The following is a 21,184-nucleotide window of genomic DNA, read 5'->3' as shown; positions in this document are numbered from 1 at the left end:
TTTGCCTGGGCCTTCCATGCCCTCCAGATGTCCAAAGCAATCAGTGTTTGTTAAAAAACAATGCAATTTTTAAGTAGCATTGGAAACTCCCAGGCTGCGAGTAGTTTCTCACACCCTTTCTGTAACAATCTACAATATACAAAATTTCTTTGGTGCCACCTTCTGAATCTTTTTTTTTTTGTCTAAGAATCTAAAGCAAGCACATATATATCACACTGTGCTTTTTTTTTTTTTTAAACTTTAGAACTCCGATTTGTCTACTGAAGAATATTTGTATATATAAGAAGGAATAAGCTGCTGAATTATCATCTCTGCTTTAGAAGCACTTCTGCAGCTACATTTTCTGTTCTCTGTGTAAAGAGCTGCATATTGCACTGATTGAGAGGAAAGGTCATCTATTGTCTTTGAATTTTATAGTTCCCAGAGGAATTCTGTAAGAAAAATCAGTGTGCACTTCAGCAAATGTTTGTAGTGCTGTTAAGAACCACTGGGAGCACTTGCATGGCATCCCAGACTTGCACAGAACTTTTGCTTCTTGGCTGCTGATTTTGATCCTGCAGATCTGCAGCAGAAGCTCTGTTGATATTGTTGATGCTCCTTGGTGGATTATTGACATGAGTTTGCTCAAAATAACCCAATAAAATGGTGTTCTTGGTATGTAGCTTGTATGTATGATGGAAAAGGGATAAAGGAAACGCTTTATATAACTGATCTTGACCTTAATCCATAATTAGATATTTAATTGTAGTGTCTTCTGATTATGGCAACACTTACACTCTTTGCCTGCCTCTTTCTTGTATAGATATGATTGTTATAAGGAAGTTCCTGGACATTTTTCTTAGTGTTTTTGTAGATTCCCAGGATTTCTCTCCAACTCTGAGGACAGCTGGAAAGCAGAGAATAGCACCCCTGAGTCCAGCACACCAGAGAGGGATTTCTGAGGGAGGGGGAGGGGGATATTTTTGAGGTTTACACACGTGGGATGGAGCATGAAATCAGTCCCTCACAGAGCCTCCTTGAAAAGTCCTGAGAAGGAGCAGTAGCTTATTTTAGCCAACGCATTGAAGTGATACTTGCAACCCTAGAACCAGTCTGCAGGTGGGTGAGATATAAAACTTCAAATCCTGCTTTGTCCACCAAAACACCTGGGTCGTGTGCGAAGGCAAGGTGGTGGCTGTGGGGATATACTGACACCATGGAGCTGAGTGCCTCTGTCAGACGTCAGCATAATTGGAGAATGAAGGCTGTAGTGGGATGTCTAATTTGGAGAGAAAGCAAGATCTGAGATTTTTGCCTTCAGTGTAGCACAGTATAATTTGTGATCCTGAACTATTCTTATCATTTAGACTTGGCAGCAAAGTGGATAGCAGCTGAGAGATTTAGTGAATAAAATATTCACATTTGGTGTAAGCTGCTAGCCTGACATTGGAAAGAGAAAATTTGCTGGCTTCTGTGTTCATGTGGATTTCTGCCGAATATTCTCTCCACTGTACACTGCATTTTTATAATGGACTTGGAGGATGATCCAACAGACCTGAATCTTACTGCAGTACATTGCATTGAAATGGGAGTATCTTCATATAACCTAGCATATTTATTTCTTCTGTTGTGCAGTCTGGAGGCTGCCAGCATTGGATTCATCATCATCATAGACAGACGACGAGACAAATGGAGCGCAGTCAAGGCATCCCTGACACGGATAGCAGTAAGTGCCTGTCTTTGTTATTTATCTTCTAGAAATTCAAATTGTCTGCTGAACCTTCAGGACAAGATGACAAGATGAAGTCCCATGTGTGCATTTTTAGTTCCTTTTCTTTTTTTTTTTTTTTTGGCTGTGGATGCAGATTCTCTCCAGTCCCAAAGCTTTTGAATTTTAAATAGGAGAAGGAGGAAGCTGCAGTAACAGAAAACATGGTCTTGTTTACTGCTGAATTAGCACAGATTTTGTATGTGCTGGATTGACTGCAGTATGTATTCTAGTAATTTGTAGCTGTTTCCAGAAGAGTCTAACAGAGGAGCCCTTCTGTGCATTGTGAGGAGTGACTTTGCAGCCCGCTTGTGAAGGGAGCAGATCCCAGTAAATCTGTGTTCATGTGGCAGTAAGTGATCTGTTAGAAACTATCAATAGCTTATTATATCTCATTTATGAAAGTGAGTTAAGACACTGTTTTTCAGTAGTAATAAATGCAGCTGTTCTAAAGCATCTATTATCTGGAACATATACTGTGTGAGGTGCAGGTGCTTAGAGGCTAGGGATCAAGAGATGACTGTTGTTTTTTAGCTGCCCTCTTCTTGTTCTTTTTTTATGCTTGATGAGCTCAGAGGAGGAGTGTGTGGGATATGTAGGCTGGATGTTGAAGGCAGGGCCATGTCTGATGAATGTGTTGAATGCCTGTGTGTGGGAGAAACACATGTGAGGTTAGAAAGATTAAAAATCCTCTTTGGAGTGAATAGATAGGTCAGTCTGAAGAATTCATTTATGCCACCTTTTTCTTTCACCAAGTCCAATGTGGGCAGCCATTTTTTGTAAGTAGTGAATTTTACCCTCAAAAGGCTGAACCAAAAAATAAATAAAATAAAAAACGTGACCCATGGTGTGGTAGTGCAAAGGGGCCTTGGTGCACTTCAGGTATGGCTGCACAAGTGAAGAAACTTCAGAGCTCTGTACTAAATCCCTGCCAGAAATCTATATATGACTGGGCAGTAAAATCCCCAGGCCAGTGTTTCTGTTGGCTTTGGAGACTGACGTTGGACATGTGCTGAATGGACCAGTTGATGTCATTAGCAGCTGGACTGGCCAAGGTTCAGTGTGTCTTCCCCACTTTGCTCCCTTAGGAAACACTTGGCTGAAAATTCCCTTGGCCTTTCTTCAAGGCAGAGATTTGCTTTCTAATAATCTTATGTTTCTTGCAGGGAGCATTTCCAGGAAACCTGCAGCTGGTGTTTGTCCTGCGTCCCTCACGCTTTATCCAAAGGGCAATTGCTGACATTGGCATTAAACTCTATCGAGATGACTTTAAAATGAAGGTACCGGTAAGCATGGATTTTTTTGGTCCATGTGTTTGCCTTATCTCCACATCTGCAGCTCTTATATGTCAGCAATTTCTCATAACCGAATAATTATAATTTGATTGCAAGTGGCAACTGGCGACTGTGATCTTGGGTCTGTGTGGTAAATATAAGGTCAATAAAGCCTAAACTGAAACCCCAGCGAGATCAACAAGCTTTGAGAGGCACGTAGACACATTTACCTGGATCAGATAAGTTGTTTCTTGTTTCATTTCAGTGGTTGAAACATCCTTGGAAAGGGCAGACCTTTTTGTATGTATACTAATAGTATCTTTAAATTGTTTTTGTGGAATTTTCTACAATCAGTTGCAGGAATGCCAAAGAGTAAATTACCAGTAGATGCCTCACAGGATTATAATGGATGTGTTCCCATGTGAAACATCAGTCTAGATATAAAATGTGACTCAGTTTACATAGTGACTTTTTAACTCAGTAGAGCTGCTCCCCTGACGCAAAGGTAGAGCTCCTCACTCCAGGCAAACACAGGTTCGCACTTCGGAGCGGTGTAAGCCAAGGGCAAATTCTGCACTATGGACTGCTGATAATTTAATAGTGCCCTGTTAAGTGCCTGCTGGCATTGCTTGTTTCTAGTGCCTTTATGATCTTCAAGATTAAGAGTATGATATTTAGTACTTCTAATATGCTGCAGGTTGATGAGAATGTGATTTAAAGCAGGCTATAAATCCTGAAAGAGTTTGACATTATTCTATGAGAGCCCTTTTTGGAGTTGTTCCTAGCTGTGTGTTTGCCTGTGGTTTCAAACTGTTTTATAAATACAATTGAATGATGATTGTTAATGATATTTCATCCTGGAACTTACTTGTACTGTACTCCACAATGACTTTACTGGAGTGATTTCATATGATTGTTTTGGATTTTAATTGTGGCTTTAAATCATTTTACAAAAGACCCATGGTTCTGTTCCAATCGCTGCTATGTTTATCAGTACCTAGGTTTAAAGTTCCTGTGCTTCCTGCTTCTACTGTAATAAGAGACAGCAGACTAACAGTACAGAAAACAAACCATGAGTTCATTCTGCTAAATTATGTTAATTGTGACACTGACTGTAGTTCAGTACAGGTGGCTTTTTGGTTATTAAAAAAGCAAATTTCATGTAAAAATTAGGCTTGGTTACAAAACAAAATCTTCTAATTTTATAGCACTTTAGAAAATGTATGTTCCTGTACTAAATAAGCCATGGAGTGTTACCTTAGCAACTGTTATACCAGAGATTGTACTTCTAGCAATCTATCTGATGATGGTGTTGCATTTCAAATCCTATTTAAAACTGTCACAGTTGGAACAGAGGTTAATGGTAGGCAGGGATTAGGCACTGCTTTAAGTGTTAAACAATAACTTACCTTTCCTACATGCAGATCAAGATACGTATTTTGGTTGAAGTCTTTTTGGACATTCAGAATTTTGAGCTAACCTGGGTATGTCCATGTATGTCTTAGAGAGCAGTCTTGCAAAAACTAAGAGTTCTTTTGATGGAGGTTTATGTGAGCATTATACATCCCATGCTTTTGCTTTTCAGGCATAAAGAAAATGGCTGCTTCCTTGGCCTAGCAAGGGGCAACATGATATCAAATCATGGGTAGTTCAAGAATGGCCATCTGCTTATAGAAGCCAAAATCTAAAGGAAAAAAAGCTGTGGCAATTATATGAACAAATACATTATGAGAAATTACTGACAATGGTGGAAGTGCCCCGTGGTTATGTGTGTTTAAGGCAAACCCAGATCCTAGGAGCAGTGACTGAAGGACTCATTATTTCTCTCTGTCCATTGTTTTTGGGTCTGTTTCAGATCATCATGCTAAATTCTGTCTCTGATCTTCACGGCTATATTGATAAATGTCAGCTGACCCGGGAGCTGGGAGGAACCCTGGAGTACGGCCACAGTCAGTGGATACATCACCGAACTGTGAGTGCTGGTGCTGTTCTCACACATGACTATACCTGTACCCAGATGATGAATGTAAAGCAACAATTAAGTAGAAATTCTGCAGCTGCACTTCAGCCTACAGATTTTACTAGAGGCTCATGGAAAGAGGAGATCCATTACTCAAACAGAGAAAATTCCCTCAAAGTCTGTAGTAGAAGTAGTAATTTATATCTCACTATTGACTGGACTTGGTCCTACAATGTTGTATTATTATTACTCAGCTGAACTTCCCTCATCCTTAGCTTTTGAATAATTGATGAGATTCTTAGGTCTTCAGTTCATGGCTGCAGTTGGACATATGCTTTAGCACTGTTCGGAATGAAAGGTCAAGACTGTCACGTTAGTGGGCAATTGTATCCATGTTTTTAAGTGAAGAAAAATACTCATAACACTGGATTTTATTTCCCTTTGTTTTCATTTCTGAGTAATGTAAATATACACTCCAGATGAATCATATTTGAATAACTAAAGAACAATTAATAATTGTAGGAAGGCTGGAAAACTTTCTCTTCTGTTGCCTTTTAAGAAACTTGTTACAGGTTTGTTTATTTGTTCCCTTTTGGGGTTGGTTAATATATTTCAGTGGCTGCTTCGAAACAGTGCAAACATTTCATTGTGGCTCACAGAAGAGCCATATTATGATATTTAAAAAAAAAAGCAGACCCCAGACTTTGGCATGTAAACTGCTGAAATGTTGTCTATTCCTTTGTTTTATTATTATTTATTTATTCCACTATTCCATCTAAGTGGAGGGGTGCAAAGCTGTGTCCTAGAAGATGAACAAATTTTCCCGAGGCTGTGTGCAATGTTTCCATCTGTCTTTGTGGGTCCACTTGCAAAACTGATATGTTTAGAGCTCACATCTAAGGAGGCCCAATGTTTTGCTGTGTTCTGAGAAGCCTTGGGTGTAAGTATTGTTGCTGACCTGCAGCTAGGTCTAACATTCAGAAAAGGCTTTTCTGTGGTAGCTTGGAAGTAGTCTAAACAACTTTCACCAAGCTTAGAGACTTGAAGACAAAACCACAGTCAGAACTTGGGAATATGAAACAATTTATTACTCAAACACACAAGAATGAGTGGAGCCATGTGTGCAACTAAATGAAACACTGATGTGCTCACAGTGCTTGTGGAATCAGTTAGCCAGGGAATCTCTGCTGGGTGAGAGATTGCCATCAAGGAAGTGTTGGCCTGTATGGCAGCTTGAGGAAGCCTGACCTTCAGTCTTGCAGGTGCAGTGTCTTCATCACACTGTCTGCTTATCTTAGTGTTCTCAGGTCTTGGTCTGCCAAATCTTGCCTACCAGGGTTGTGGATTATTTTTTTCTGTTTTCTTCTTTTATTTTTTAATATTTTTATGTTTTTATCTAAAACATTTTTAAAGTGTTCCTAAATGGTATTGACTCAACAATCTCACCACATTTTTCTTTGTTTCTGCTTTCTTATCTTAAACAGCTAGGAGTCTGTGAGCTTTCTTGCTCACAGAGTATGCTGGTCTCTTAGTAAATAGCCCTTGATTATGGATGGCTTTGTCTGTGTTGCAGTCAGAAGAGCAGCATCTTAGCCAACTTTAATGCAGTAGTTTCACTGCAGAGAACATGTCACAGCTGCTAAGAACTGAGCCAGATTGTACATCAGTCTATACTGCTGCTGCTGAAAACAGACATGAATTTTCAAGGGGCAAAGACGACGGCTATGAACTTGCCTAGCATTGCCTCATCTGGGGCATGCTTTATGATCACATAAAGTGGAATGTACTTTATCACTGCATCTTTTGAATAATAATCTACCTTCAGTTTGTTTTTCACAGAGCACACTGCAAATTTTCGACTGAAGTAGTTGCAAATTAGGAATTCCCATCACTGCTAGAAAAGGGAATACAGCTTGCAATAGCTGTGTAACATTTGATTGGGAATAAGAACATCTTTAGTACTATTTTGTGCCTCAGAACATTGTTTTGTTCTGATAAAAAAATGTAATGAATAAAGACCTACGTGTAACAGTACAGTCTTTGATTATCCTAGAGAAACTGGGGCACGATCACAAAAAAATATCCTGTGCAGCTCTTGCTACAAGATACAAAGGTTTTAGTTGCATCTCATAAGTCTGACCAGTATATTCTACTCTGAAAAGGCAGCATTCTTATGAAGCCTTTCTCACTTTTACTTTCTGCAATAAAACCACAGTTTGTCAAAATTTAAGTTGGTGCACCCACGTTAAAGGTGTTCAAGGCCAGATTGGGTGGGGCCCTGGGCAGCCTGGTCTAGTACTAAATGGGGGGGTTGGTGGCCCTGCCTGTGGCAGGGGGGTTTGGAGATTCATGATCCTTGAGATCCCTTCCAATCCTGGCCATTCTGTGATTCTGTAAAGAAATGATGCTCCAATGAATTTAATGAATTATATTTGTTGAGAGTTCTTGTATTGCTGTGGTAATAGGGCCAGATGGGATGAAGTGACTGGAATGCATCACATACAGGTAGGCAGAACAAAGATGCACAGTTTGAGAAGCCTACAGGGAGATGGATTGCTGCTGAGTGAACAGTGGCTGTATAAACATAAAAGAAAAAGGCTTTGGTGTATGTGCTTGTGGCATCTCCTTAACTTAAATAAAGCCTTAATTAAAATCCTTAAACACAACAAAGACTTCCAGCAAGCATGGGCAAAGGATCTGAAACTCCCATCTGGGCTTTGAAGCTGATGTCCTCTGTGGTTTCATTATGTCTCTTAAGCTCTGGAAGTTCCCCATCTGGTTCATGGATATGGTAAAACCTGTAGTCTTGTGAAAAGATCCTTTGTGGCACAGGATTCAACCAGTAACTTCCATCACATCCACTGAAAAAAGGCAAATAGCCAGCTTTACAGGCACTGCAGCAATAATGTGTTTGAAGAACTGAGATAGCATGCTAGTGGTAAGTAAGCAGTTTGTGACTCTGTTCTTCCACCATTCCAGGCTATTGAAAACTTCGCAATGACAGTGAAAACAACAGCACAGATGCTACAGACCTTTGGAACAGACTTAGCAGAGACTGAACTTCCCAATGATGTGCAGTGCACAGAGGAGCTTCTATCTGCACACACTGACCACCATAGCAAGCTCAAGGTGAATGGTGTCTTGTGTCAACTCAATCTGTGTAATATATGGTTTTTAATTCAACAAGTTTTTCTGCCATCATTTGAGATTCTATCATCTCAAAACTACTGAATAGGAGAAGAAAACTGGATTCAGGAAGTTGATTCAGTGCAGCTATGGAAAAGGACTCCACAGGTTCAGGAATGATAGAACAGGGAAGTGTCACTGCTGCTATATAGGAGGGTATAATGAGATCACAACTAGAACAGCATGGGCTCCTGATGATGTTTTCTTCAGAAAGGATGAACTCATACTGGAGCAGATGTAGAGAACATCTGTAAGGATAATCTAGGAATAGATAGCGGTCTGTTTAATTGATGACTAAAATATTACAGAATGGATTAAAAGCATTAAAAAGAGGCTAGTGCCTGTTTAGCTTTGCAGAGTAAGATTCAAAAGAAAATGTTATTGCTGTCAATAAACATATTAGGTTAAACACAAAAGGAAATTTATTATTTTAGCACAAGTACAGAAATGACCATTAGCTTCAATTGGGAATGAAGAACAGAGTTCTACCCATAAAAAACAGTAAGGGCCTGGAGCTTTCCTCCTATAGAAGAAGGGTAGTAAACAACTTTTTTTTTAGTTTGGGATGGCATTTAAATGGCTTTTTTTGATGATCGATGAAGTTGCCTTTAGTAGCAGTTCTGTCCCAGCCATGTGTTACTGCTGTGTTAAACAGCAGGACTTGCAGCCATTCTGATTCTTTCTAATAATTGCCTTCAGAACCTAAGGAATTGCCATGACTTGCGAAAAGCTCTTACAGTACCAAAGAAAGAATACTCAGAATTCTTCAGGCAGTCAGGAGCTGCCTTGCCTCAATTGCTTTTGGTCAAAAGATAATGGTTTCTCCCACATGTTGGAGCCTGGCTCTTAATGCCAGTTTCCTCTTTGATTACATTTTTATTGTAACTTTCCTCATGCTCTAAAGCTTCTTCTGCAGCTCTAAAGCTGCTGCATAAAGCATCCCCTAGCTCTTTGGCTATGTCTTTGCTACTCTTTCCCATAAAAGCTGGCAGAACAGTGCAGGTAATACAATGGCAAAAGGCACCATTGTTAATCTTCCCTCAGTGGGAGAGCTGTGCAGGTTTGTGTAGCAGCAGGAAGGGTTCCTGAAGAAAGTTTTTGATAAGTGTTTCTATACTGGTGTCTTGGGGGCTTTGCCACTCAAAGCAATGTGGAGGAAGCAAATATGTTAATAGAAAATCTGTGTGAAGGATTCAGTTGTGAGAAAATGAATTTTTTGCTGACTTGCAGAATCAATGAATCTGCTCTTTGCTGTCTATTTTCTCCTCTCATGGTCTCCTTTCAATTGGCAGACTGTGGCTTATCATCTCATAATGTTGTTTAAAGAAATTCCATTAAGAAGTGTGATGTGGCTGGCTGAACAATTGACAGCACATGTAATTTGTGTTAGAATATTTTCTTCTGAAAGTTTCCTGGTCAGAAATGCAATATGCTCAGAAATTATGCAATATTCTTTTTCTCAGAAATATATCTACTGCTCAAAATGAACAGGTTTATTCTCTGCATTCATAGAAAGACATGTCATTATTGGTAAGCACTGGTGTGTTTTTGTTCCTAGTATCTGCTACCTACAGAAGTATCCTCCTTTAGCATTACTGTGTTGTCCACCTAAGAGATGGGAGCGTTCTTAGAATATGTGCATACAATTTGTTTGTTCGTTGTTCCTCAGGATGAGCTGAAACTAGCTGTGAAGCAGGGGGCCACATTACTGACGTGCATTAGGGAGCCAGTCACCCGAAGTGCCAACAGCAAACTCAGTCCTGATGAACTGGAAAATGTGGCAACAGTGGAAAGGTTGGTGCAGATTGACTACCTTGCACAAGTTGCTAATTTGTTCCTAAGAAATGCAAATGTCATTTATGTCCTTTCTTAAATTATTCGAATATAGATACTATAAATTCCCACTGTTTAGTTACTCAGGGTTTATTGGATACATGAGTAAGTAGGACTTTGAGGAAGTTACTGGATTAAACTCGAAAAGTATGTTCAAACAAGTCCTGAATTTCGTGGTAATTTTTGGTTGGCCCACTACCTTCCCAATGGAGGGTTTGATGTGGGACTTATTTTCCCCATAACATCTTCCATGTTTCTGTGCCTAGTTAAAACGTGACATCTGAATCCGTGTGATCTGAAAGAGTATGTGCTTGTGCATGTCTGTGGAAACACTGGAGGAGGATCAGATGTAGATGATACTCTGAAATATGCACCTTTGCAGATTTATAAAGAGAGTAATTACTGTTCCTTCCTACAATGCTGGTTATTACAGATTTTAGTCACTGCTTACAAGTTTCTGCTGTTCCATGTAATGCAGTAGATAGAGAAATGTCATGTTAGTTTCAGTGTGTCTGCATTCAATGAGAACAAAGCTGCCAAATGTCAAACTGATATTTTTTACTGGCTACTTTGAAATCCTTTAATCAGTGTTCCTTTAATTAATGAAGGAATTTGTAAATTCATCTTGGATTCAAAGGTAGCTTTGATTAGAATGAGATTTTTCGTTGATAGATTGAGAACAGAACTTGTTTCTGACTACAGTGTCAGGAACAGTGTCAGCTATTGGTATTTGCCCTGATTACTTGGTTCTAGCATTCACTGCATTTGCCTGGTCCCCTGCCTGCCTGAAGGGTGTCCAGATATTAATAAATAGGATATTCAGAGAAGAATATTTCTTCATTTTTTCATTTTTTCCCTTTTCTCTTGCTATTTAAACTGTTCTACTTTGTAATATACATAATAGATCATTGAGGGACTGTGAGAATGACTCACTAGTGTGCTGTTGGACACTTCACTTGATACTGATTTCTTTGTGAATAAATGTTTTATTATTTACATGAAGTAAAACACTATCAATGGGAGGCATTATGAGCTTCTAATTCATTGTGCTTAGGAGAGATGTACAAGGAAAATGATTCACTTGTTGCCTACTTCTGATGGGTGAAAAAAATAAGCAACTTGTAGAGTTCTGCTTTAAGCATTCCATAAATTAACAATTGCATTGTATTCAATCTGTATTAGCCTGGAGCTAATTATCTTTGAGTGTTTAGGTGGAAGCTGGGGAGAGACAGCTGTCTCTGGCTGCCAGCACATGGAGCAGGTATATATTCCTGCTGCAGATCAGGAGGAGGGACTACAAGTGCCACAGTAAATCCATGTAGTTATCTGTCATCACCACACTCTTGTCTATTCTACTTCAGTCTTTGTTCCCTTTTTCTCAGGGGAAAATTGACATCAAACATTGTTCTACATCTTCTATAGGTATAGGCTTACCACCATCTCCAAACTGTGCTTTTTGACATCAATTGATGCAAGTTCAAAGAAATTAACCATAGGAAATAACTCTTTTATTCTAATTTCTTAATAGGTTGTTGGCTCAGTTGGATGAAACAGAAAAGGCTTTTGATCAGTTTTGGACCAAGCATCACCTAAAACTAGAACAATGCTTGCAGCTTCGACACTTTGAACATGATTTTAGAGAAGTAAGTCATTGGCTGGTCGTATCTAGCATTCGGCAACTATGGTCAAACCTTGCCCTTACTTCAAGTAAAACGGCATTCTAAAAAAGAGGTGGGGAGAGGAGCCATTCATTATAAAATAAAATGCATACTCAAAAGTGAAATTCTTGGTATTAATCTAATCTTTTACAACATTTCAGTAAATCACAGTGGAGAAAGTGCCAGCCATTTAAGCCAAGATGTGAAACACAAACTTCGTGATAAATCATTGTGTGCTTATGTGTGATGTTAGCAAATATCATTTCTTGTGTGATGCTAAGCACACAACCCTACCAAATCAGTGGAAAACAAAAATGGAAAGCCCAGCCCTGAATGCAAAGGATGGAATAATACAGTAAGACAGATTGCAGAGTCATAGATCTTCAGAACTGTTTGGGCCTAAATAAATCTAAAAAATGGGGGCGACTCTTTAGATAATTACTTGCTTGGTTCTTCATTCTTCAGTTGTACCATTTTGAAAGGAATTGAAATACTAAATTTGAGATGTGGACTCCTGTAAAAGATGGAAGTGAATGTTTAGAAGTCATAGATTTGTTATAATTTTGAGTGTCTTGTGATGTGTATGCTTTGTTGTTCTTTTTTTTTTTTTTACTTTTGTTTTAGGTAAAATTAACATTGGATAATCTCATGGAAGCACAAGCAGGCTTTTCTGACGTTGGAGACAGTGTGACTCGAGTAGAACACCTCCTAAGGGAACAGAAACAACTGGAAGAAAAAGGACAGGTTTGTGTTCAATATAGTATTCTAGCATCCAGACATGATTATCTAGATGTTTTTCTGTCCCTATCCTTACATCACACTTACACTCTTTTCATGGGTCACTATTTCTAATTGCAAAATTCACATCCTAATTTCCAGAATCCGAGGTTGTTCAAATCCAGTAGTTGTAAACAACACTGTACTCAGATGAAGCAAATAACCAACAATAGCTGATGTAGTTTGAATTTTTTCTATGAAATGGAAGAAGTCCATTTGTATTTAAAAGTATTCAGCAAGGAGCTGATAACTAATAGCTGAGGAGAGAAAATATTTCAGTACCACAAATTGTTTAAACTCATTCTGATTGACTTTGCCCTTGAAAAGGCTAGGAAACTTCACATTTATGAGCTGTGGTTTAAAAAGTTGCCACACATGCCTGTTACGTTCTGCTCCTCTGTGAAGATGCCCGCTCCTCAGAGAATTTGTAATCCAAAGCTCTTCAGATCTGAGCCCAGCCCACACAGCCTGACAAAATGTGACTCATCCTAGGACTTCGCTCTGGTTCATCCTCTGTACTGTGCTGCTTTACTAACTCTCAACTTGGATTAAGCATGCGATGGAATATTTTTGTGTAGATGTATGCTCTGTATGATTTTAAGGCTGTTTAGGTACTCATCTCTGAATGCAGACTGTGGAGGCAGAATGAACAGTAGAAAAATAATGCTAATGATTAAATTGGTCTTCAGTGCAAATTTGAAAACACATCAGCTACTTGAATATCCCAAACTGTTAGCTCCAGGCTACAGCATGAGTTACAGAGGTGCATTGCCTTTACCTACACATCTTTTGAGATGTAACTATGAATTGATTCTCTTTAATTTAACAGGAACCTTTGGAGAAAGCCCAGACTCTAGCTCTCCATGGAGAACAGCTCATCCAAAACAACCATTATGCAGTTGACTCCATTAGACCAAAGTGTGTTGAACTCAGGCGTATTTGTGATGACTTTACTAATGAGACCAAGAAGAAGTACGATATTTTGGGGAAGTCTCTTGAGCTGCATAAGCAATTAGATAAGGTGAGTGAGTCTTTTTAGAGTACAGCCCTACTGAAGGCTCTACTGAAAATAAATCTTTTTATAAGCAACTTAGCATTTACTTTATAAGCACTTACTTTATAAGCAACTTACATGAAGAGGACAAAGATTGACTCTTTTTTTTTCTCTCCATTTCATTCAGAAACCATTGCTATAAAAACCATAACAGATGCTTCCTATAATTATTGTCTTAAGATCACTAAAGTATGAAACTAAAAAAGAATTGAGGTAGAGCTAAATTTGAAATGAGAAACAAACACATTCTGATGCTGAAAAATAAATAGCTTACTGCTTGTTCTTTTGTTTTTCAGTTTATAAAATCCATCTGGAATAGAAAGCTAAGTGCTCTGAGAATGTCTGCATGCTAATTCCTTAAAGGAATTACCAGAAATTATTCTGAAAACCTGCTTTGGAGTATTTTTAACTGAGTTTAATGGGCCTGTGAAGTTTTAGAGAATTTTTATATAGCTTAAATATTTATTTTTGGGTTTGGATAATTATGTAATTAAACACTGAAATGAGGTTGTACAGCAGAAAGATTTGATTTGCAGCAACTACAGTAGCATTCTTATTGCTCAGAATATTATTTTGTGTTACTGAACCATCTACCCCATGAGAGGTAAATTTAATTTGCTAGTGTTCTATGTCTCTTAGGTGGGATGTGTTGTGGACAGGACCTGCTGCATGTGAGGAAGCAACATTAATTCCCTTTAGTGATGCATTAGTGCCAATCTGTATTCCATGGGGTGGTAGAAATGGCACTTCTCAACATGGGCGTTCAGTGACAATGGAGTCCCTACTGTCCCATTTTTCTTTAAAGGCAAGCCAATGGTGTGAAGCTGGAATCTACCTCTTAGCTTCCCAAGCTGTGGACAAGTGCCAGTCACAAGAGGGAGCTGAAACTGCACTCGTTGAAATAGAGAAGTTCTTGGCAACAGCAAAGGAGCATCAACTCTCTAACCCAAAGGAGTTCTACAATCAGTTTGACACGATTCTCACACCCGAAATAAAGGTAGAACACCTCAAACGTGTATGCACTCACAAAACAGTGATTGTCTTGCTCATGAGAGACTATTGGGCCCTATATGAGTCTGCATAAATGTGCCTCTTTCCCCACAGCAAAAGGGCACAGAGGTGAGCACTTGGGACGAGAGGTTTTACTCATATGAGCAGTTCTAGAATAACACATACTTCTTCAGGGTAGTTGCAGAAAATTCCATGACTCACGATGCCCTACTTGGTGAAACAGATCTATGCAAATTACGTGGGCTGGGTTGCATTATCTTTAGCTCTAATACACCGAGTCTGACTAACCCAAGTCTCATCTTATTTTGTTTAGTCCAGCACTTACAATCATCTTTTCTTTGCCTAGGCCAATGCCCAAAGGATTTTACAAAAACTAGAAGATGTACAAGAAATGTTTGACAAGAGGCAAGTGAGTCTGAAGAAGCTAGCAGCCAAACAGACCCGACCAGTACAACCTGTTGCCCCACATCCTGAATCTTCCCCGAAACGAGCATCACCAAAAACTACCAGACCAGCAGGAGTAGGTGGGCCATTAATATCTGCATTCAGATACTCAGCAGTGTCAGGGCTCTTGTTATGCATGGTCATGCTTAACTTTTTTCATCAGAATGAAAACTTGCACCTGATGTTCAGTGTCAGCTTTGTAGGCTCAGAATTTAAAAATGAATGTGAAGTAATTTATCACTGCAAGCACACAAACAAGGATGATTTAAAAAAAAAAAAAATAAAAATCAGGCTCTTCTTCTTAGGTCTTGTCTACAGAACACTTTTCTGTACACTTTCTTATTGTCATAGATTGCTAATCCTTCACTGAAAATGCAAACCAGGTAACTCATTGCAAGTATGTGAAGTAAGCATGAAGATATCTTTTACAATGAACATACAGTAACATTGTTTTATCCTCTGCATAACCATTTTTTCACTTTCTAATGTAGTTCTTTAGTAATTTGCTTTTAGAACATTGCTTCTTCTTGGAACTTACAGAAAGTTTCCTGTTTTGAGGTTAGCGTGTGCCTTTAACCAAGGGCTTTTTAAGAGGGAATCTTCTACTAGAGTACTGATTGGTTAGAATAACTTCACAGAGTCTATGGCTTTTTAAGCCCCATGGTAAAGTAACCATTTGACAGTTTAAGTGCCATGAGTAGTATACATATAGTGTTTACTGGCATCCTTTGGGTCTTATCCCATGGTCCATTACAAAGCATCATTCTTTGAATTTGCTCCGTCCCTAGAATGCCAAAGCACTTTGCAAACTCTGTGCAGCTGGTAAGTATTTTCACCTCTCTTTTGCAGAAAGAAAATTGAAGCTTAAATAAAGCAACTGATTCACCAAGGGGCTTCACAGCCTGAGTCTGAGATGTGGCTGAGAATAGAAATGAGGACACTGAGTCCTACTCCAAGCCTTGAAAACGAGGCTGTGATATTCTGTTCTTCTTGAAGCTACCCTCCATTGGGATTTCCTCTGTGCCTCTTCTTCACATTCATGGGAGCAACAGAGTCAGCATTTCTGTATGGGTAGAATTTATAGAGAATCATCATGAGAGGCTAAGAGCAACTTTTTGAGTCAGTTATTGTAACTCTTCATTATTTGTCATCTGGAACATGCCTGAACATCTCTAAAAACTTGCAAAATAGAATATGCTAACAGGAAACAACCATACTCCTAGGCTCAATAAATAGAAAGGCAGGCAAAGACAATAAAATGTAGTCAACAGAAATAGAAAGCATGAAAGAGAGGCTTTTGTCCCTAGGCAGCAGATATAACAATGCCACAGCAGAACTGCAATAGTTGTCTGTGAACGGAAAGAAGTTGTATTCATTCCAGAATACATTTTGTTTAGTTTAGTTTTGTTTTTACTTGCTGACTCTCTATTTCCCTAACAAGGAGTGGTAGGGAAAATTCAACCCAGTCCAGTGTACTGATGGAAAAAAATCTTAAAAGATATGAATGCTTAAAGTAGTCTGATAATACAGCTGTGGCACATTTCATTTTACCTGTGCATATGTGTAGGTGACACAGGGAGAGCTGATATGAGAAAAAGGGCAGACTTCTATCAGGGAGATGACTGTGACAGTTTCTTGTAATGATAGCCTTCTGTTCTCTGGTGACTATTGGTAGAGTCTTAGCTTAAGGAAGATCCACAGAAAGGCAGCTCAGAGCTGCACTCTAAACTCTCCCTCAACCCAGATTGCCCCCAGTGCTTTTCTATGGGTCTGGAAATTCTGAGGCAAAACTTTAAATTCTTCTCATTTTGATTTTGCAAATGAACTTGAGAATTTTACAGACCTGTTCAGTACTGGAAAACTGGTGTCGGAATGAAGGCGCTCAGCAACTTTAAAAAGTCTGTACCAGGTCGACTTGGTGCTAGTTTTATCTATGAGAATATGCTTAAATATTATTCATAGAACAACCTAAAAAAGACAGAAAATAGTTCTTCTGACACTTTTATATGAAATGCCTTGAAATTTTTTAGCAGTATGTATGACATGTAACTTCAAGAAAATGTCCGAGCGTTACCAACGGAAGCCTGCATGAATACAGCTAACGGCTAAACTTGGCCCTTTCTGTGTTGGAAGGAAAGATGTGGCATTCAGAGAAAGGCTTTTCTGACAGCATCATTTTGGCTACCTGTTTGCGGACTGCGTTTCTTTACAAAGTCCCTTAGGGGAGTGAATTGGAACAGGTTCACAAAGTCACGCCATGCAGACTAATGCTGCCAGTAGGTTGTCAGGCACAGTGGGATGTGCCACAAAGCATCAAAGATATATCACCGAATCATAGAGTGGTTTGGGTTGGAAGGGACCTTTAAGGTCAACTGTAATATAAATTATTAGGGTTGGCTGTAGTTAGCATTTCTCTGTTTTCATTCATTTTTACTTCTTCCAATTTTCAATTCTTTGGAATGAATTTTTCCTAAAGCCTCTCTTATTCAGCCTGACATTTTCTCGTCTTGAAAAATGCAATAGAAATGGTTCAGCTATCTCAGTGAAGAAGGCTAAAACCTCCTTTATTTTAGTTACCTTTTGGCCAAAGCTGAAACACTGCAGTGTCAGTTGATTTTGTTCCTTCTTTTGGATTTAGCAGAGTTTTATGCACTTGGGAAAAAAAAAACAACTTCTCAGCTCATACATGCTCATTACAGATGAACTTGCTGCAGTTCAGCTCATTTCCTTTGTTGTCAGCCAAAATGTATGGCACTCAAAGATCAAATATGTTTCTTTTCCTTCTGCAGTGCTTGTTTCCTTAGAGTACCATCTTGTTGCAACTTCTTGTTGCAAGTTCTTACAGTGTATTTAGTCACATACCTAGTGGGAGCAAAGCAGAGAACCGAAAACTGTCACTGTAGGTTGGATCTTTTTCATTTGTGACCATTTTCCGCTGCTTTTACTCTCTCTGACATGAGAGGGAGAGAAGCTGGTGCAGTAAATGTAAAGGTTCCAATCCTGATAAAAACTCATGTGGGTGTTAGCCTAGTAAAAACAAAACCACCAAATTTTACTAATGTCACTACATGAAAAGATCTATTGAAAGGACAGTGACAGACTGAAATCAGAATTGCTGGGCAGGGGATTTGCTCTTGAACATATTAAATGACACATAATCTTTAATAATGTGAAAGTTCCATTTTAAAAATGTCAAGTTGGTCTTCCAGATTAGTCTGATCTCCTTTGATCTTCAGCCATAGCACTCAGATCTCAGTGTAGTTGATAACAGTCTGTTATCTCTGAGAAATGCTGTGAAAAAAACTTAGTGGATATTTGTGAAGCATACGAGTTGTAAAAAGGACTATTCTAAAAAATATGCACATGTATTTTCAGAGCAGAGACTGATATATTGCATGGACAGTAAGGCTCTGGGCCCCCACTGAGAAATGCAGATAAACTGGAATACTGAGGCACGTTAATTCAGTGTTCTACACACTGAGTGAAGCAAGGATCCTTAGGGAGGGAGAGAGAAAATAATATATGTGCAAAATACTCATCAATGGTTGGACCAAGATGCCTTCGCAAAAAAAGGGCAAAATTAGGGTTGCATGTGTTGCTTTACTTCTGGCATCTCTTCTAAATGCTATAAAATATTCACCCAGGGATTTCTCGTGTGCAGCATAAATGTTAAGTACAGGAGCAGAGAAGTCAAAATTTCTGTTAGCTCATTAAGCAAAGAATATCATTTGCAGCAGCACATCACACATGCAAAATCCATGACTCACCCTTACAGGCATATTAGAAGGCCAAATTGGAACATGAAATTCATATGGAGGGAACACAGCTGGAGGCTTTTTAGTCTTTCAAATAATAAAAACTAAACTGGTTCCACCCCATTTAAATGTGTGTGACTGCTCATTGGATCCCTTCCAGCATTCCTCACAGTCACTAATGCGTAACACTCACTAACTAATAACATCTGGATAGAGGATTAAAGGAGAATATCTTTCAAGAGTCTGGGGATGGGTACAGGGGAAATGAAGCAGCAGGGAGATTAGCTGACTCAGAAAAGATGATGAATGTGACTTTCATTAATGGTTCTTGGGAAACTGTTCTACAGTTTAAGATATCTCTATAAAAGAGAAGATGCTTTCCATTTTGTGGCTGAAAGGCTGCTATCACATTGGGCCAAGTCTGAGGAAACTGAGCAGCCTGTCTCCTTACAGAATAACATTCCACTTGCCTCGCTCTATGCTTCCTAGATGGGCAGATTTTCAAGAGGCTCAACAGCAATGTTGCTAGAGCAGAGAAGCAGAGATTATATTGCCTAAGAATGGAAAAAAGTTTCTGTATCAAGCCATTTGATGATGAATCTTAGATGCTCTGGCAATTCTTTAGCTGCCTTAGCATGCTGTTTTGTCATCACCAGCATAGAAAACCATAGTAAATCATTTCTATGCAACAGCACACGCTGCAAGCCCCCATGAACAGTTTGGCAGAGCAGTCATTTCCATGGCTGTTCTTACTGAAAGATTTTGATTCTGCTGTGGGTGATCAGTGAGAATGCATGAACTCTTCTACTGAAGAAAAAGATGGGGAAGCATGTGACTGGGAAATTCACACAACCTGAATTTAAAGCACAGTACTTTGAACACTTAGAAGTGTTGTCTACACGTCATAAGCCTTGACTGCATGATTTGTCTCTTGCTACCTGATGAGTTGCATTTGTTCTAACAGGAACAGCAACTCCATATTTATCATGTAACTTGTTCATAAAAAACAAGCAGTATCAAAGGCCCCACAAGAGAAGCAAAGCAGTCCACCAGATGAACAAAAGCAATAGACCTAAAACCTGTATTATTATAAATAGCCTTGCAACAAAAATTTAACTCTATGTCCAATGCTCCTTAACAATATTTTCTATTAAAGCAGCAAACAGTTTAAAATATTACCCAGTTCAAAATTAGAATTTTCAACCTAATGTCCAGGGGAGTACAGTAAAGCAATAAAATGAAAACATCTTGCCAACATGTAGACCTTAGATTGCACACTTGTTCCTGTGCCTCTGTTCTTCCTGTAGATCACTGTGCTCTTTTATGTTTCTCTGACTTTGAAACAGCCAACTGAACTGAATCTTAGAAGGGCATTTCCCTTATTAAACATTTCTAGTTTTGCAGCAATTACTGCAATAGTAATTGGCTGCTATTTGGGCTGTTTCTTTCTAAATTATTCTAAAAACTACTTAAATATAATGACATGAAGCACTCTCTGGCTGTAGACCGAACAATGATGTAAACATGCTCTGATGCATAACCAAAACCAGATTGCTTCCTGTTTTCATTTCTGGGTCAAATTAAAAGAGGGTACTCTTTGCTGTGTCAAATTGCCTCCCCTAAAATACCAACGGCTACATCTGACTTTTTCTCCATTCTTCCTTCTGAAATGTATCATACTGATGAAGCCATGACTAAGCTAATTACTGACCTGAGCAATTTGCTGGATCAAGGAGCATCTTTTTAAATATCTTTTTATCTTTTTTTTTTTTTTTTTAATCACTCTTTTTAATAGCAATCCACAATTTCTCCCAGAGAAAGAGTGAAAGTAATTATAGCCCAGTTTCATGCACAAAATATTACTAGATGCATTTGAAAACACCAGCTTTTGATTCTGGAAAAGTTCGTATTGAGTTAGAAAGTTTTTTGAGAATAAAACCAAAGAGACTTCATCTCAGAACTGCAGTGTTTTTGTTCTTTGCTGCCTGACCCAGTGACTTTCATCATTTCACCTGGTAGATGTATTTGTTTTTACCGTTATGCGCATGCTTGCCTGTATCAGTTCAGCAACTAAGAGGAGGGAGCCCCATTTGCCTTGTGCTTACATAATACACATTGTGTACTTACTATAAATTTAGTACAACTGAAGATACAAATTGTAACTGAGAAATTATTTTCTATTCAATTTGAATATACAATCGTCCATCTCCTGGTTCATTCTCACACTTTTCCTTGGATAGCAGTCTCAGATGAGAGGCTCATTTGTTAAGGATGATTTTCTAGTAGCATTGGACAACTTCCTGTGAACAAATTTTCAGAGCCTGCAAGGCCAAACAAACCTGACACGACAGCGTAGCCTGAAATCATTTCCTCAGATTCACTGTCACTGCATACAAGATCAGGGTGACTTGCTGAATTCTTGCATATTTACTCTTTTCAGGATCACTCATGTTATGAAACTCTGTGAGAAACAGTTTGACTTTAT

At 38.8% G+C, this 21,184-nt stretch overlaps 1 protein-coding gene across 12 annotated transcripts in view; it reads left to right on the top strand.

Moving 5' to 3' along the window:
* LOC125697360 (guanine nucleotide exchange factor DBS-like) overlaps positions 1-21,184 on the top strand; it is a 141,720-nt gene that overhangs the window by 50,088 nt on the left and 70,448 nt on the right. For 11 of the 12 annotated variants that reach the window (XM_048954440.1, XM_048954439.1, XM_048954446.1 and 8 more), the window contains 10 exons: positions 1,615-1,705; positions 2,914-3,033; positions 4,877-4,993; positions 7,961-8,110; positions 9,837-9,961; positions 11,529-11,643; positions 12,283-12,402; positions 13,265-13,456; positions 14,295-14,486; positions 14,847-15,024. In XM_048954440.1, the coding sequence (XP_048810397.1) occupies positions 1,615-1,705; positions 2,914-3,033; positions 4,877-4,993; positions 7,961-8,110; positions 9,837-9,961; positions 11,529-11,643; positions 12,283-12,402; positions 13,265-13,456; positions 14,295-14,486; positions 14,847-15,024 (1,400 nt within the window). The remainder of the gene's footprint in view (positions 1-1,614; positions 1,706-2,913; positions 3,034-4,876; positions 4,994-7,960; positions 8,111-9,836; positions 9,962-11,528; positions 11,644-12,282; positions 12,403-13,264; positions 13,457-14,294; positions 14,487-14,846; positions 15,025-21,184) is intronic. The other variant, XM_048954436.1, reaches the window with a different exon arrangement.

This window comes from Lagopus muta, chromosome 9 (assembly GCF_023343835.1).
Source record: "Lagopus muta isolate bLagMut1 chromosome 9, bLagMut1 primary, whole genome shotgun sequence".
In the NCBI taxonomy this organism is placed as follows: domain Eukaryota; kingdom Metazoa; phylum Chordata; class Aves; order Galliformes; family Phasianidae; genus Lagopus; species Lagopus muta.
Note: the sequence above shows the minus strand (reverse complement) of the source record. Positions and strands in the feature narration are given on the sequence as shown.